Source organism: Phyllobates terribilis, unplaced genomic scaffold (genome assembly GCF_046119375.1).
Source record: "Phyllobates terribilis strain yellow unplaced genomic scaffold, ASM4611937v1 Scaffold_2__4_contigs__length_985480577, whole genome shotgun sequence".
NCBI lineage: Eukaryota > Metazoa > Chordata > Amphibia > Anura > Dendrobatidae > Phyllobates > Phyllobates terribilis.
The window spans coordinates 744,770,168-744,787,761 of NW_027362762.1; the positions used below are offsets into that span (position 1 = coordinate 744,770,168).

The 17,594-nt window shown below is 41.1% G+C and overlaps 1 protein-coding gene across 2 annotated transcripts in view; it reads left to right on the forward strand.

Moving 5' to 3' along the window:
* Positions 1-17,594, forward strand: part of EFHC2 (EF-hand domain containing 2) — a 140,464-nt gene that overhangs the window by 47,334 nt on the left and 75,536 nt on the right. For both annotated transcript variants that reach the window (XM_073667242.1, XM_073667243.1), the window contains exon 7: positions 8,949-9,087. In XM_073667242.1, the coding sequence (XP_073523343.1) occupies positions 8,949-9,087 (139 nt within the window). The remainder of the gene's footprint in view (positions 1-8,948; positions 9,088-17,594) is intronic.

Below are 17,594 nucleotides of genomic sequence, written 5' to 3' on the forward strand. Positions count from 1 at the left end.
TTTTTTTTTTTTTATAAATCCTTTATTTTAACGCTAAATGATAAGTGCAGTAACCAACACTGTCACTGTACTTATTATATATGTGACTGACATGTTTCTATCTATCTAATCTATGTGTAATGCTCTATTCTTTCTGTTCTAAATTGTCGGGTACCGGTGTATTCCGCTGATGAATTGCCGGCTTTTCATGTTTCACTGTGAGCACTGTTCCCATCGATTTGGGCAATCACTGTAACGCCACAACCACCATGGCTGTGGCATTACAGTGAGTGGCACACAATCGCTGCATGATTGGCGCTCTAAAGAGCGCCATACATGCAGGACAGGGACCCGAGCTCCCGCCCGAGCATCGCGCAAGTACTCGGCGAGCTCCAAGCATCTCGAGTACTGAGATGCTCGGGCGAGTACCGAGCAGTGGCGAGCATTCTCGCTCATCACTAGTCGTGGATTTTTGCCAGGTAATGTGCACTATAAATCTGCATGAAATTCTCTATATCGTAGAGTACCCTTAAAGGGGTGTGACAAAGTCACTGGCAGAGTGTCGGAGGGGAGATATGTTTTGGAGAGGTGGGGGACAGTATGGAGAGGTGGGGGACAGTATGTAGAGGTGGGAGCATTGGGAACAATATGGAGAAATGGGGGGTCAGTGTATGGAGGAGTTGGATTCATGTGGTGACCGTGGTTCTGATCGTGTACAAATGTAGCAATCCATAACTAGTCAAAGGTCATCAACCGGCTGAGGTGGTCACCTTTCTGCCACTGTCTCCCTACTGGGACCATCACCCTGCTGAGTACATCACTTGCTAGCACAATCACTCTGCTGCCTCCGTCACCCTGCTGCCAAAGTGGGAAAGGTAAGCGCCTTATAGAACTGAGGATTATAGGGACTTTTATTGTTTATGAGGGACGTTAATGTGAAGTCACAGTATCATGTGGGCAGTATGCAGAGGAGGGAAAGTGTGATTCCAGTGCTGTTTTTATCTACTGACGGTGGTTCTGGCGCTGCATTCATTTACCAATAGTAGTTCTTTTGCTGCATTCATGTACTGATGGTGGTTCTGGTGCTGCATTCATGTACTGACAGTGGTTCTGGTGCTGCATTCATGTGCTGATGATGGTTCTCATGCTGCATTCATGTACTGACAGTGGTTCAGGTGAGGTATTCATGTACAGACAGTGGTTCTAGTGCTACAATCATGTACTGATAGTGGTTCTGGCACCGCACTCATGTGCTGATAGTGGTTTTCATCTTACACACATGCAGCAATCCATAATGTGCTTCATGTTAAAACTTAAAAATCCTCAAAATTTACACATTTGAGATTATGAGGAGGATTTGGCGAGTTTCTGCTCCAAAAACTCATTTTAAGTTAGCTTGTGTTCACTCTGATTTATTTTTAGCAGAAACTGAGCTCTCGAAATTCTCCTCAAATACTCAACACTTGGTTCTGGTAATATATTAATGTACTGATGGTGATTCTGGTTCTCTTTTTTTTTTATTTATATAGCCCCACCATATTCCACAGCGCTTTATAATTCAGACAACTTACAGACATTATTGGCGCTGTCCCCATTGGGGCTCACAATCTACATTCCCTATCAGTATGTCTTTGGAGTGTGGGAGGAAACTGGAGGAAAACCAGGCAAACACGGGGAGAACGTACAAATTCCTTGCAGATGTTGTCCTTGGTGGGAATTGAACCCACACTGCAAGTCTGCAGTGCTAACTGCTGAGCCACCATGCTGCCCATAATGAGAACAGACAGGGTGGAGGTGTTGGTTTGCGCCTTTCATCGCAATGTGCTTTCCAGGTCATCCCCCGGTTCCCTCTTTTATGTTTCCTTCCTTTGAAGTGCACACCGTCAGACTCTTCAAACCCTTCTCCCTGCGAGTGGCGGTTGTGTATTGCCCTCCAGGCTCCTTCCACCAGTTCCTGGATCACTTTGACACCTGGCTTCCTCACTTTCTATCCTGTGACATCCTCACCCTCATCATGGGAGACGTTAACATCCCCATTGATGATCCCCTCTCCCAATCTGCCGCTCATCTACTTTCTCTAACCTCCTCATTCGGCCTTTCACAGTTTACTAACTCTCCTACCCATGAAGACGGGGATATTCTGGACCTGGTCTTCTCCCGTCTCTGCTCGCTGCATGACTTTACTAACTCCCCTCTCCGGCTCTCGGACCACAACCTTCTTTCCCTCTCTGTCAAGAACTGTCTCCTCACCCGGGACACCCCAACTTACCACACTTATAGGAATACACGTACCATTAATACCCAGCAGCTTATGGGCAATCTACACACATCTTTAGCTTCCATCTCCTCCCTCTCCTGTCCAGACTTAGCATTGTCACACTACAATAATACACTGAAGAGTGCCCTAGATGAAGCAGCACCTTCTACCCACAGAAAGACCCCAAACAGACAACGGCAGCCCTGGCACATGATGCAAACACGTTTTCTTCAGTGTTGCTCAAGGTGTGCTGAGCGTCAGTGGAGAAAATCACTTTTAGCAGAAGACTTCATTCACAATAAATTCATGCTCAAAACCTATAACTCTGCCCTTCATCTGGCCAAACAATCACTTCACTATCCAACAATCCAAAACAACTTTTTGAATCCTTAAACTCCCTCCTGAAACCTAAAGCACAGGCCCCCATCACCAACCTCAGTGGTGAGGATCTGGCCACTTATTTCCTAGAAAAAATCAACCACATCCATCAGGACATCTCAGCCCAGTCTCCCCAGGGCCTGGATCCCCTTCCCTGCCACACTTCAAGCTCACTTGCCTTATTTGAGCCTGCCACAGAAGAAGAAGAAGTTACCCTGCTCCTCGCTTCTTCTTGGCCTACGACCTGCAACAGTGACCCCATTCCCTCACATCTCCTGCAGTCTCTCTCACCGGTGGTCACCATTCACCTGACTAAAATATTTAACCTCTCCCTTTCTTCAGGTATCTTTCCCTCCTCATTTAAACATGCCATCATAACCTCTTTACTTAAAAAGCCATCCCTGGACCACAACTGCACTGCTAACTATGGACCTGTCTCTAATCTTCCATTTATCTTTAAACTCCTGGAAGGTTTGGTCCACTCCCGTCTAATCCATTATCTCTCAGATAACTCTCTTCTAGACCCTCTACAATCTGGTTTCCGCTCTTTACACTCCACTGAAACTGCCCTCACTAAAGTCTCTAATGATCTACTAATAGCTAAATCCAAAGGTCATTGCTCCTTGCTGATTCTCTTGGATCTCTCTGCCACATTTGACACTGTGGATCACCAGCTCCTCCTCACTATGCTTCGCGCTATAGGCCTCAAGGAAACCGTTCTCTCCTGGTTCTCCTCCTATCTCTCTGACCGCTCCTTCACTGTATCTTTTGCCGGCTCCTCTTACTCTTCTCTTCCCCTTACTATCGGGGTTCCGCATGACTCAGTCCTAGGTTCCCTCCTCTTCTCTCTATACACTGCCCCTATTGGACAAACAATCAGCAGATTTGGGTTCCAGTATCATCTCTATGCTGACGACACCCAATTATACACTTATTCTCCTGACATCACCCCTACCCTGATACAAAATACCAAGGATTGTCTGTCTGCTGTCTCTAATATCATGTCCTCCCTCTATCTTAAACTGAATCTCTCCAAAACTGAACTTCTTGTGTTTCTCCCCTCTACTAACCTAACTCTATCTGACATTGAAATTGCCTTGGAGGGTTTAACCATAACTCTCAAGCAGCATGCCCACTGCCTTGGGGTCATATTCTACACTAATTTTCCTTTACTCCCTAAATCCGATCACTCACCCGCTCTTGTCACCTGCATCTTAAAACCATCTCCAGAATCCGACCTTTTCTCACCTTTGAAACTGCTAAAACTCTTAGGCTGTGTGCCCACGATGCATTTTTTAAGCGTTTCCGCAGCGGCAATTCCGCTGCAGAAACGCTTAAAAAACGCTTGGTAGAAGATCTGCCATGTTCCCCAATGATAATCCGCATGTGCTGTGCACATGCTGCGGAAATTTCCGCTGCGGATTATCATTGCGGAAAAAAAAGCAGCACTACCAATTATTTTGTGGAAGCGGTGCGTTTTCGCCACCATTGACTTGCATTGGAGCGCATGGATTACTCATCACTGCATTTGTACATGCGGAATCCATGCGTTTCAATGTGCGGATGGTACCCGGGTCTGGAGGAGAGGAGACTCTCCTCTGGACCCGGGTACCATAGAGCCTGTAAAAAAAAGAATAAAATAAAAAATAAATATGATACTTACCTTCTGATGGCCCGCGATGTGCTTGTCTTCGCTTGCTGGCAGATCGTGGTGGACTGAAGGACCTGCGCTGACGCCATTTAGTCATGTGACGGCAGGTCCTTCAGTGTACCGTGAGCTGCCGGCAAGCCGAGACGCTTCGAATCAAGACTCCAGGGGCCATCAGAAGGTAAGTATATATTTATTTTTTTATTTTTTGCGATTCTTTACGGTCACACTATATAAATCCGTGCCGTTTGCATGGATTTATATAGTGTGACCAAGTTGTCAAGCACTTTCCAAGTGATGCTAAAATCGCTTGGAAAGTGCTTGTAAACCCACATGCGGAAATGCATGTGAAGAACGCTTCACATCCGCTTGTCTCTGGCAGGAAAAACGCATGTACAATCCGCATGTACAATCCGCATGCGTTTTTTCTGCCAGGGAGATGCAGAAACGCTCAGGAAAAAATCCGGAGCATTTCTGCATCGTGGGCACATAGCCTTACTGTTGCTCTTATTCACTCTCGTCTGGACTACTGCAACTCTCTTCTGATCGGTCTCCCTCTTACCAAACTTTTTCCTCAAAAAATCCGTCCTGAATGCGGCAGCCAGGGTCGTATTTCTGTCCAGCCGCTTCACCGATGCCTCCATCTTGTGCCAGTCATTACACTAGTTACCCATACACTAAAGGGTCCAATTTAAACTCATCGCTCTCACCCACAAAGCTCTCCACAGTTCTGCACCACCTTATATCTCCTCTCTTATCTCTGTCTATCGCCCTACATGTGCCCTCCGTTCTACAAATGACCTAAGACTAACATCCCCCATAATCCAAACCTCGCACCTCCATCTCCAAGACTTCTCTCGTGCTTCGCCAGTTCTCCTGAATGCACTACCCCAGACGATCTGACTGATGCCTAGCCCCCACATCTTCGAGGGCGCTATAAAACCCTATTTCTTTAAACAAGCCTACCACCTCAACTCAGTAAACTAACTTTCCCCTGTTCCCTCCTTCTAAATATTATTCAGAATCTGTTCCACACTATTCATTTGTCTCCACACCCTCCATGCACAAGATAACTGTACTCGATATTTGATTATTGCATTTAAACATATGGGCTGATGACCGGATCATGCAGCCTTATATGAAAATCCTTATTTATTATAATTGCTAGACCTGAAATAAAAAGCACTTCTCACCTATTGTGTCCCCCTATTCCCTTGTAGATTGTAAGCTTGCGAGCATCGACCTCATTCCTAATGTAACTGTTTAAACTGTCTTACCTCGTATTGAATTTATTGTCTGTACATGTCCCCTCTTAATTGTAAAGTGCTGCGGAATATGTTGGCGCTATATAAATAAAAATGACTATTATTATTATTATGTATTCATGTAAGAATCACTTTAAATTGTTCTGCTGTCCTTGGGATTGGTTCAGTATGGAAATGTGGCCCTTGTTCCAAAAAAATGTTGTGCACCCCTAAGCTAAGCTGTGCGATAGAGCAGGGAGACACCATAGTTAAATCAAGGTTACCAGTTAGGAGCCCACCCCGGTTTTGCCCCCCTGAGATGGAACCCTAGCGGTGCCTCTGACATGCGCGCCTCTTTTCCGTCCGAATCCTGTGGGCGAATCGGACATAACAGACAGGAAACATTGTCTGCATGTTAACAAAAGTTTATATGTGTTCATAGAAGAAGTAAAGTAATTAAAGTATATTAGAAAAATTATTGCTGTGAAGAGTAAGGACATATAAAAGGGGTTAAATAATTGTGGAAAATCCCTTGAAAGGATATGGACAGTTATGTTGAGCATTTTTTTTATTTAAAAGCATGTATTTTTGGCAAATTTTTAAATTGGGTTTCTTTAACATTTTTCCACTATTTGCATTCTATAGTCTTTGTGTTGGACTATTACTGCCTGTTGAATGAGTTAACAGAAAATCCATCAGGGAATTCATTCTGACTCATTAGAACTCTTATCTTCCTTTTTCAGAGCTCCTCTCCAGCTGCTTTATGACCACAAAGTTCAGCTCAACTTTCATGTGGTCATAAGTCAGCTGAGTGAAACTTAGAAGAAAAAGGATTACAGTTATAAACTCTCCTGTCAGAACAAGCTCACTGATGGACTCTCAGTTAACTTATTGTGCAGCCAGCAGCAGACAGAGTATTATATAGTGTAACAAAGAAGCTATAGAACTCAAATGGTGCAAAATGTTTAATAAACCCAACTGCAAATATGATTTTTAGCCAAAGATACATTCATTAAGGTAAAAACATGCCCCTGAAGGTGGTCATATTGTTTAATCATAGAAAAAAAAATAGTATCTTCAATATGTTCAACTATGAAAATTTTTTCCTTTGTTTTTGACAAAAAAATAAAAGTTTCATATCATCAATATTACTGCATACACATTAAATGGAAACATACTAGTGAAATACAAGAGAAATACACTAGGAATTATAGAATAGGAGAAGGATTTGGGTATTCTGCTTACAAGTAAGCTGAACATCAGTACTCAGTGTCAGGCAGCAGCTGCAAAAGCAAACAAGATATTAAGGTGTATAAAAAGAGAGATAAGATCCTGTGATTCAAATGTATTATTACCCCTCTGTAAATCACTTGTAAGGCCACATCTAGAATTTGGGATCCAGTTTTGTGCTCTACATTTTAAGGGCTCACACTCATCAGCGTAAATAAAATCGGTCTGATGTTGTTCCTGAAAAGTAGGACGAGTGTCATGTGAGTGTTATGCGAGTACAATGCTATTTTTCTCACCTAGCATTCTTATGACATCCGTATGACATGCAGTCCATATGCCATGCATTTTTAACCTCAGCTTTTACATACAGTAATGTAATTTCAAGCTTGTTTTCTAACTAAGAAAACAATCTTTTATACAGATAGATAGAAAGAAAGATGTCATTGATATATAATTAGTGCAGTGTGTGTGTAGCTTACTGCACATGTATTTAGCTAATAAATAAATTAAAAAATTGGTGTGGGGTCCCCCTTAATTTTCTTAACCAGCTGAGGGAAATCCAACAGCTGGGGGCTGATGTTTACAGCCTGGGAAGGGGGTAGTAAACATGGATCTTCCCAGGCTATTAATATCAGCTCACAACTGTCTGCGTAGGTTTTACTGGTTATTACAAGGGTGGACCCACCAAAAAAACGATGTGGGGTCCCCCCTATATTTAATAACCAGCAAAGGCTAAACTGACAGATGTGGGCTGACATTAATAGCCTAAGAAAGGGTCATGGATATTGCTTCTTTCCCAGACTAATAAGATCAGCCCTCAGCTGCCCCAGGAATGATGCATCCATTAGATGTGCCAATTCTGGCGCTTAGCCTCGTCTCTTTCTACTTGCCCTGGTGCGGTGCCAAGTAGGGTAATAGTGTTAGAGTTGATGTCAGCTTTGTAATGTCAGCTGACATCAAACCCAGGACACCCCCTTAACTATCCCCGTACGTTTAAGTTAAAACACACACACACAGAGAAAAATCCTTTATTTGGAAAATACACTCCCCGACCCTCTTTTACCCATTTATTAATATACAAAGAAAAATAAAAAACTAAAGATATCCTCACCTGTCCACAGATAATCCATTTGTTCCGCGAGGAGCCCAATTCAGCTACATCTGGATGCATTGCTGAGTGGTGGCATGATGCAACCACTCAGACCAGCATCCGGGAGCTGCGCATGAGATCACAACTTCAGTGCCAAGCTCTGATGTCAGCAAGGTGTCTGGAGTTCATAGCCGATGAACTCCGGTCACCTCACTGACGTCACCGCTCTCTGCTTTAGAACGTTCTCACTAATTATATATCTCAATGACATCTTTCTATCTATTCTATCTATATATCTATTCTATTTTGACGATTGAGGTTGTGATTTTACTGTACTCAACTGATGAAATGTCGGGTTTCCTATGAAATGGGTGCGTAAAAATCGCACGTTAAACGGACCATCTCTATTTTCTCGCACCTATTGACTTGCATTGGCGAGTCTAGTCCAATATAGACGGCCACTCACAGAATGCTGCGATTTTTTTCTTAGTCCGGTCCAAGCTGAAAAAGAAATTGTAGATGAACACAAAATCATTGACTAACATTAGTTAGAGTGCAATTAGATTTTTTATTGGATTGAACTTGTCCGCTTTAAATGCAGATGAGTGTGAGCTCTTAAAAGGATATTGAGTGTTAGAGTCAGTTCAAAGGTGGGCAACTTGATTATTACAAGGGATGGAAGGCCTCTCCTATTATGAGAGGTTGAAAAAGTTGGGCTTGTTTAGCTTAGAAAAAAGATGTCTCAGAAGAGATCTCATTTATATGTATGGTCAGTACAAAGGACTAGCACATGACTTATTCCTTCCAAAGACAATACTAAGGACCAGGGGGCACGGGTGGAAGAAAGGCGATTCCAGCACCTAAACAGGAAAGGGTTCTTTACAGTCAGAGCAGTCAGACTGTGGAATGCCCGAACGCAAGAGGTAGTAATGGCAAAAACTATAATAGCATTTAAAAAAGGGCTGGATGCTTTTCTCACAGCAAATGGCATTGTGGGTTACAAATAATCTAGCAATAGAGAATGTATAACCGGTGAAGAAAGGTTGAAATTGATGGAACTGTGTCTTTTTTTCCACCTATATAATTATATAACTATGTATTATGCCACTTGTCCTATAACAGACTGGATCTGTGCATCAAGAATTTTACAACGACAATGATCTGACGATTGGTGCTGCAATCAATGCTTGGGGAAGAAAAATAATCTTATGTGACTGTGATGAATTTACCAAGAACTATTACAAAACAAAATATGGAATTGGTAAGAATAATATAGAATATAATTTAGAAGGGATACTTTATTGCCTATACAAATTCCTGTATTATTTTCTAGAAATCCAGCTGATAAAAAGTCAGTTGTGCATATGAATCCTTTATATAATTGAGGTTTAAATACACAATTTATAATATTTTACACTCCTTTAATCAAGAATATAATAATCAAGATAATCTGGAACTTGTTGCAAGCACTAAACTGCAGTAAAAGATCAAATGTAAAACATTTAACCCCTTCCCGACATTTGACGTAACTGTACTTCATTATCGGGAAAGGCTTCCCGCAAATTAACGTACAGTTACACCATGGTGATCATGCGGGTACATAAGCTGTGCCCGCACTTGACTTTTAACCCCCCTAAGTGCCATGATCAATAGCTACTGTAGCATTTAGAAGGATGGGAGAGGGAGAGGGCTCCCTCTCCCACCCGATAGTCACACCCACAACGTAATCGCGGGCTGCCGATGTTAGTCATGGCAACTGGAGGTAAAATAATTATCTCTGGGTCTGCCAACTATGGTGGCCTCTTAGACCATGCTAGGAGCATGATCTAAAAGGCGTTTGGTCATTGTAACACTGACCGCTATAATGCATTGCAATACATGAGCAGTACGTGAGCATTGCAATGGGTTAATTCAATGATCAGAGAATTAAAAATTGAAGTCCCATAGAAGGACTAAGTAAAAAAGTACAAAGTAATTATTTTTTTAGAAAAAAACACAAAATAAATAAAATATTTGGTATCACTCAGTTTTGAACAATCTGATCTATAAAACTGTCATAAATCTGTTGCATTATTTAACCCCTTTCATGAATAACGTAAATAAATAAATAAAAAACGTAGCAAAAACTACGTTTTTTTCATCATACAGCCAATAAAAACATAGAATAAAACGCCATCAAAAAGTCTTATGTACAGTCCGGCTCATCTTTATTGGCACCCATGAAGTTTAAGTACATAACGTGGAATATCTCCTTAAAAAAAATGAATCAAGTGAAACAGTTTTTTGTATAGAGCACTCGTGTTCAATACAAAAGAGCAAATGATAAACAATAATTATAACAAAAAACAATGGGAGGGGAAAATAGAAAAGCCTAAAGCTTGCTGTGATACTGGTATTGGCACCCTTTACATTAATTTAGTATGGAAACCCATTTTGACTCGCCTGTAGTAAATCACAAAAGAGATTCACCTGTGATTAATTGTCGGTGCCCATGTGACATGAATTTGCCAATGAATGATGACTTCACGGTTTTAAAAAGCCACATGGTAGGCCCTGTTCCTTTGTCACAATGGTGAAGATAAAGGAGCAGTCAGAGGACATCTGAACTGCTATTATTAGCAAACACAAGACTTCCAAAGGGTATAAGGACATCAACAAAGACCTTGGTATCCCAGTATCAACAGTTTTCAATGTTATTAAGAAGTTTTCCAATCATGGAACCGTCAAGAACCTCCCTGGACGTGGGGGAAAGAGGAAAATTGACAAGAGATGTCTTCGAAGGTTGGTGAAAATGGTGGAAAAAACACCATGTCAAACATCCAAAGACCTGAAGGCCAGCCTGGAACAGTCTGGGGTCATGGTTTCAACAAGAACCCTACGCCACACACTAAACCAAGTAGAGCTTTATGAGCGAAGGCCAAGGAAGAAACCATTGCTGAAGAAAAGACATAAAAAGGAATGACTAATCTTTGGCAAAGAGTACCTTGACAAACCACAATCCTTGTGGGGAAAATGTTCTGTGGATAGATGAAACAAAAATAGAGCTTTTTGGCAATGCAAAGCAACAGTTTGACGGCGCAATGAAGTGTATAAGGAAATTAACACCTTACCAACAGTTAAGCATCGTGGAGGATCCATAATGCTGTGGGGTTGCTTTGCTGCCCCTGGAACTGGAGGCCTTGACCGTATCACAAGAATCAAGAAATCAGAGAATTATCAAGAGATTTTAGAGCAAAATGTCCTACCCAGTGTACGAAAGCTTGGTTTGAGTTGAAGATCATGGGCCTCAAGAAAAAATTGACTGTTTTAAAATGGCCAGCAATGAGTCATGACCTCAATCCCATTGAAAATCTTTGGGGTGAGCTGAAAAATTGGGAAAAAGAATGCCATTGCCATTGGGAAAAAGAACCCTGCAAACATTCACGAGCTTGAGCAAACTGCAAAGGAAGAGTGGGAGAAAATTCCAGCTGAGAAGTTCGAAAAGGTTATAGATGACTACAAGAAATGTTTGGAGGCTCTCATTAATGCCAAAGAGTGGGCAACTAAGTATTAATTAGGGGTACCTTTATTGCTGCACATGCTGTTTATTCTGTTTCTTCTTTGAAATTGCAGCATGGAATTGAAAAACAATGTTTTATTGTTGTATTACTTTGGACCACTAATTAAAAAGTCCTGAGGATATAACTTACTTTGGTACATTTCCATTTATTTCTGATGATATTGTACAGTCTATGAAAAAATGAATGGGTGCCAATAATGGTAAGCAGAACTGTAAGTACGACTGGTATCCCTGGAAATATCATACTGTCCTGCAAAAACAAGTCCTCATTCAGCTCTGTCAGTGTGAAAATAAAAAAGTTATAGATCTCCGAATATAGTCATGCAAAAGCACTGTTTTTATTGTGTAAAAGGGTCAAAACCTTAAAAAAGCTGTATAAATGTGGCATCGCTGTAATCTTACTGACCCGAAGAATATAGTTGTCTTATGAGTTTTACCACACGAAGAACAACATAAAAAAACTACAACAATATATTCCTAAATTGCTGTTTTTTGCTAATTCTCTCTTCCAAAAATCAGAATAGAAAGTGATACAAAAATGTTATGTGCCAAAAAATAGTACCAATAAAAACTCCAACTCATCCCACAAAAAACAAGCCCCCACATGACTCTGTCTAAAGAAAAATAGAAAATGATATCTCTCAAAATATGGTGGTCATACTGACCTGAGGAATAAAGCCATTTTATCATTTATACCTAAAGGTGAACAGTGTAAAAAAAATAGAGAAATAAAACCAATTCTACACCTGCTGTTGATTTGTTCATTCTGCCTCCCAAAGATCGCAGTATAGCTTGGCTCACATTTATCCTGCGCTCTACGCCAAGCTGTTACACCAGTGTTTCCATGTAAATCTCTGAAATACGTTATTCACACAATATCCCCAAGCGAACATTCCCTATAATGAGGCAGATGGAGTTATATTGGACTCTTTCTGGCCTATGATGTGACGGTCTTCGTCTTTTTAGGAGTGCACACCTCTGAACAGAGGACAAATGAAGCCTGGAGTAACTCTGCCTGCCTTATTAGTGAATGGATCATTCGGGGGTTTCATCTGAATCACATATTTCAAAGATTTAGCATAGAGCACAGGATAAATGTGAACTGATCCAGAATGTTCTGTAACCCAAAATGTTGTTAACATATAATCCCCTTAAAACAATAACTTTATTGAATATACATTAAGAAATACCCTGTGTGAACACACAACATTAAATATAAACATTACGAATGACGCTGGTAAAAGGCTCAACAACCGCTTGTCGTCTTTGGAGATCTGAAGTGGGTAAAAGAAGCTCAAAAGCCAGAACATGTGAACAGCAAGGTGTTTTTCCATGAGATGAATATGTTCATTCATTTGACCATTCAGCACCTTTTCAGTGCAAAAACAGCCTGAGAAATACGTTGTCTGCACATACCCTAAAAATGTGCTTTTTATGTAAGACAATGGACAGAATTTAACTCTGCTCCAAAAGAAGCATTTTATGTATTGGTGCCTTTAGTAAACTGATCTCCTATTGATCCCGAGCTTTCTGTACCAGAGGCTGAGCTTTTATTACATTAATATTGATTACATACACATCAACACAACCTAAATCAATTATATTTGTGAAATGTAAGGTTATTCTGGTACAACCAAATTACCGCTCTGCTAGGGTCAAATTTATGATTTTGTTTTCCTTGTCCTTGTAAAACCCTTTGGTAATATACAGAAAGTGGTTTTATTTTAGGTTATGTGCTCAGTTATTATGGTTCATTCTGTTTTAAACATTATTTCTCACTATAATAACAATAACAGAATTATAAAATTATAATTTGTTTTGGGCTTCGTTCACATCAAGTTTGGTGTACATGGATTGTATAGATTTTTGGTGTCGGGAGTTAGACTATTGAACAATCACTCATTTAATTGTCCCTTCATACAACTTTTTGCATTGTTTTCTTGCATTCTTACGTATACAAGGAGATGTTTTTTTTTAATCCTAAATTGCCCTTTCCCATGTTATCCGAAATGGCTACCTACCCCTTATCCTGCTCATGACTGACTAGATGTATGCCAGAGGCCTCACTAGGTACAACATGTACCCATTCTAGTCTGTGGGGCTGTTCACATGTCCGTGTTTTTCTACAGACCGTGTGTCCATGCAATACTCACTGGGACATGTCCATTATTTTCCCATATCATGGGTGAAAAGTACCAGCACAAGTCTATTGGTCCGTGATAAATACGTACAGCACAAAAATGGCATCTGTGTACTGTCCGTGTTTATTGCAAAGTATAGGAGAAGCTTTGTAATTTAGATATTTCTTTATCCATCCGTGAAAAACACTGCAGTGATGGTAAAAACGGACACACTGATGGCACACTGATGGTAAAAACAGACACACTTATGACACACCGATGGGAAAGACGGATGACACACTGATGGTAAAAATGGACACACTGACGACACTGATGGTGAAAACGGACACACTGATGGTAAAAACAGACACACAGATGACACACTGATGGTAAAGACAGACACACAGGTGACACACTCATGGTAAAAACGGACACACTGATGGTAAAAATGGACACACTGATGACACACTGATGATAAAAACGGACACACAGATGACACACTGATGGTAGAAACAAACACACTGATGACACACCTGATGGTAAAAACGGGCACACTAATGACACACTGATGGTAAAACCGGACACACTGATGGTAAAAACGGACACACTAATGACACACTGATGGTAAAAACGGACACACTGATGACACACTGATGGTAAAAATGGACACACTGATGACACACTGATGGTAAAAACGGGCACACTAATGACACACTGATGGTAAAAACGGACACACTAATAACACACTAATGGTAAAAACGGACACACTGATGACACACTGATGGTAAAACCGGACACACTGATGACACACTGATGGTAAAACCGGACACACTAATGACACACTGATGGTAAAACCGGACACACTGATGACACACTGATGGTAAAAACGGACACACTGATGGTAAAAACAGACACACTGATGACACACCGATGGTAAAAATGGACACACTGACGACACACTGATGGTAAAAATGGACACACTGACGACACACTGATGGTAAAAATGGACACACTGATAACACACTGGTGGTAAAAACGGACACACTGATGGCACACTGATGGTAAAAACAGACACACTTATGACACACTGATGGGAAAGACGGATGACACACTGATGGTAAAAATGGACACACTGACGACACTGATGGTGAAAACGGACACACTGATGGTAAAAACAGACACACAGATGACACACTGATGGTAAAAATGGACACACTTATGACACTGATGGTAAAAACGGACACACTGATGACACACTGACGGTAAAAACGGACACACTGATGATAAAAACGGACAGAGATGACACACTGGTAAAAACGGACACACTAATGACATACTGATGGTAAAAATGGACACACTGATGACACACTGATGGTAAAAACGGGCACACTAATGACACACTGATGGTAAAAACGGACACACTAATAACACACTGATGGTAAAAACGGACACACTGATGACACACTGATGGTAAAACTGGACACACTGATGACACACTGATGGTAAAAACTGACACACTGATGGTAAAAACAGACACACTGATGGTAAAAATGGACACACTGACGACACACTGATGGTAAAAATGGACACACTGACGACACATTGATGGTAAAAATGGACACACTGATAACACACTGATGGTAAAAACGGACACACTGATGACACACTGATGGTAAAATGGACACACTGATGACACAATGATGGTAAAAACGGACACACTAATGACAAACTGATGATGAAAACGGACACACAGATGACACACTGATGGTAAAACCGGACACACTGATGACACACTGATGGTAAAAACGGACACACTGATGACACACTGATGGTAAAAACGGACACACTGATGACACACTGATGGTAAAAACGGACACACTGATGACACACTGATGGTAAAAACGGATGACACACCGATGGTAAAAATGGACACACTGACGACACACTGATGGTAAAAATGGACACACTGATGGTAAAAATGGACACATTGATAACACACAGATGGTAAAAATGGACACACTGATGGTAAAAATGGATAACACACTGATGGTAAAAACGGACACACTGATGACACACTGATGGTAAAATGGACACACTGATGACACAATGATGGTAAAAACGGACACACTAATGACACACTGATGATGAAAACGGACACACAGATGACACACTGATGGTAAAAACGGACACACTGATGACACACTGATGGTAAAAACGGACACACTGATGACACACTGATGGTAAAAACGGACACACTGATGGTAAAAACGGATGACACACCGATGGTAAAAATGGACACACTGACGACACACTGATGGTAAAAATGGACACACTGATGACACACTGATGGTAAAAACGGACACACTGATGGTAAAAATGGACACATTGATAACACACAGATGGTAAAAATGGACACACTGATGGTAAAAATGGATAACACACTGATGGTAAAAACGGACACACTAATGACACTGATGGTAAAAACGGACACACTAATGACACACTGATGATGAAAACGGACACACAGATAACAGACTGATGGTAAAACCGGACACACTGATGGTAAAAACGGCACACTAATGACACACTGATGATAAAAACGGACACACTGATGACACACTGATGGTAAAAACGGACACACTGATGACACACTGATGGTAAAAACGGACACACGGATCATACACTGATGGTAAGAAAGGACACAATGATGGTAAAAACGGACACACTTATGACACACCGATGGTAAAAACGTACACACGGTTCATACACTAAGGGCAAATTGATGGTAAAAACGGCCACACCGATCATGCACTGATGACACACTGATAGTAAAAAAGAACACGCAGATGACACAGTGATGGTAAACACTGATCCAAAACACTGATGATACCAGTACCATTTTTTCATGTATGTGTTTAAACACAGTACTTGTGAATGAGACTATTTGTTTGGCATACTTTTTACTTGTATATCTGTTTTTTTTCAACTTTATTAAAATGCACAGTTTACTACCACTTAAGTGTGTTGTGAATATAACTTTATGCAATTTGATTGTTAAATGGAATCTGCCACCAGGTTTTTGATCCATCTAAATATTGAAGACATACTGTCCCTTCTAAACATATGCAAGGTGTGAACAGGTGCATACTAAGAGTAGCCACCTCCATATAAAACTATCAAATAAAGTTGCATTCTATAACGCTTTAGCATGCAAACAAAAAATATATGAAATTGGAATTGCATAACTGCTCTCGGCTCTTCCCATTTGCCCTGATGAGGTGACAAGTGGGGTAATAGAATTGGGGTTGATGTCAGCTTTGTATTGGCAGCTGACATCAAGCCCAGGGGTTAGTAATGGAGAGGTGTCTATAAGATGCCAACATTACTAATCCCATAGTCAAATTGTAAATAATATACAGACACTGACTCCTTTATTTGAAATAAACACTCCCCCCTCTTTTCCCCATTTATTATTGTAAAATTAAAAGTAAAAAAACACCATATTCCTCATCTGTCTGATGATAAGATAATTAATCCATTTGTCCCGCAACGAGTCTAGCTCTGCTACATCTAGATGCCTTGCTGAACCTTGGCATGATGCGACTGTTCAGCTTGGCATCCAGAAAAGACATTGAGCTGTGCGTGATAGCGCAGCATCAGTGCCTCACGGTACCGTGAATAAGGTGTGCGGAGTTCATAGCTAATGAACTCCATTCAACTCACTGACGTTAGCACTAGCGCCGTGAGAAAGTTCACTGGCTATGGGGTTAGTAATGGGGGCGTCCTATAGACACCTCTCCATTGCTAACCCCTTTCCTTGATGTCAGCTGCCAATACAAAGCTGACATCAACCCCAATACTATTACCCCACTTGCCACCGCACCAGGGCAATTGGGAAGAGCGGAGACTAAGCGCCAGAATTGGTGCATTCTATGGAAGCGCCATTTCTGCGGTGGTTGATAGCTGATGTTCTTAGTCTGGGAGGGAGCCTATATCCATGGTCCCTTTTTATCCTATTAATATCAGCCCACAGCTGTCTGAATAGCCTTTGCTGGTTATCAATTATAGGGGGAACCTCACGTCATTTTT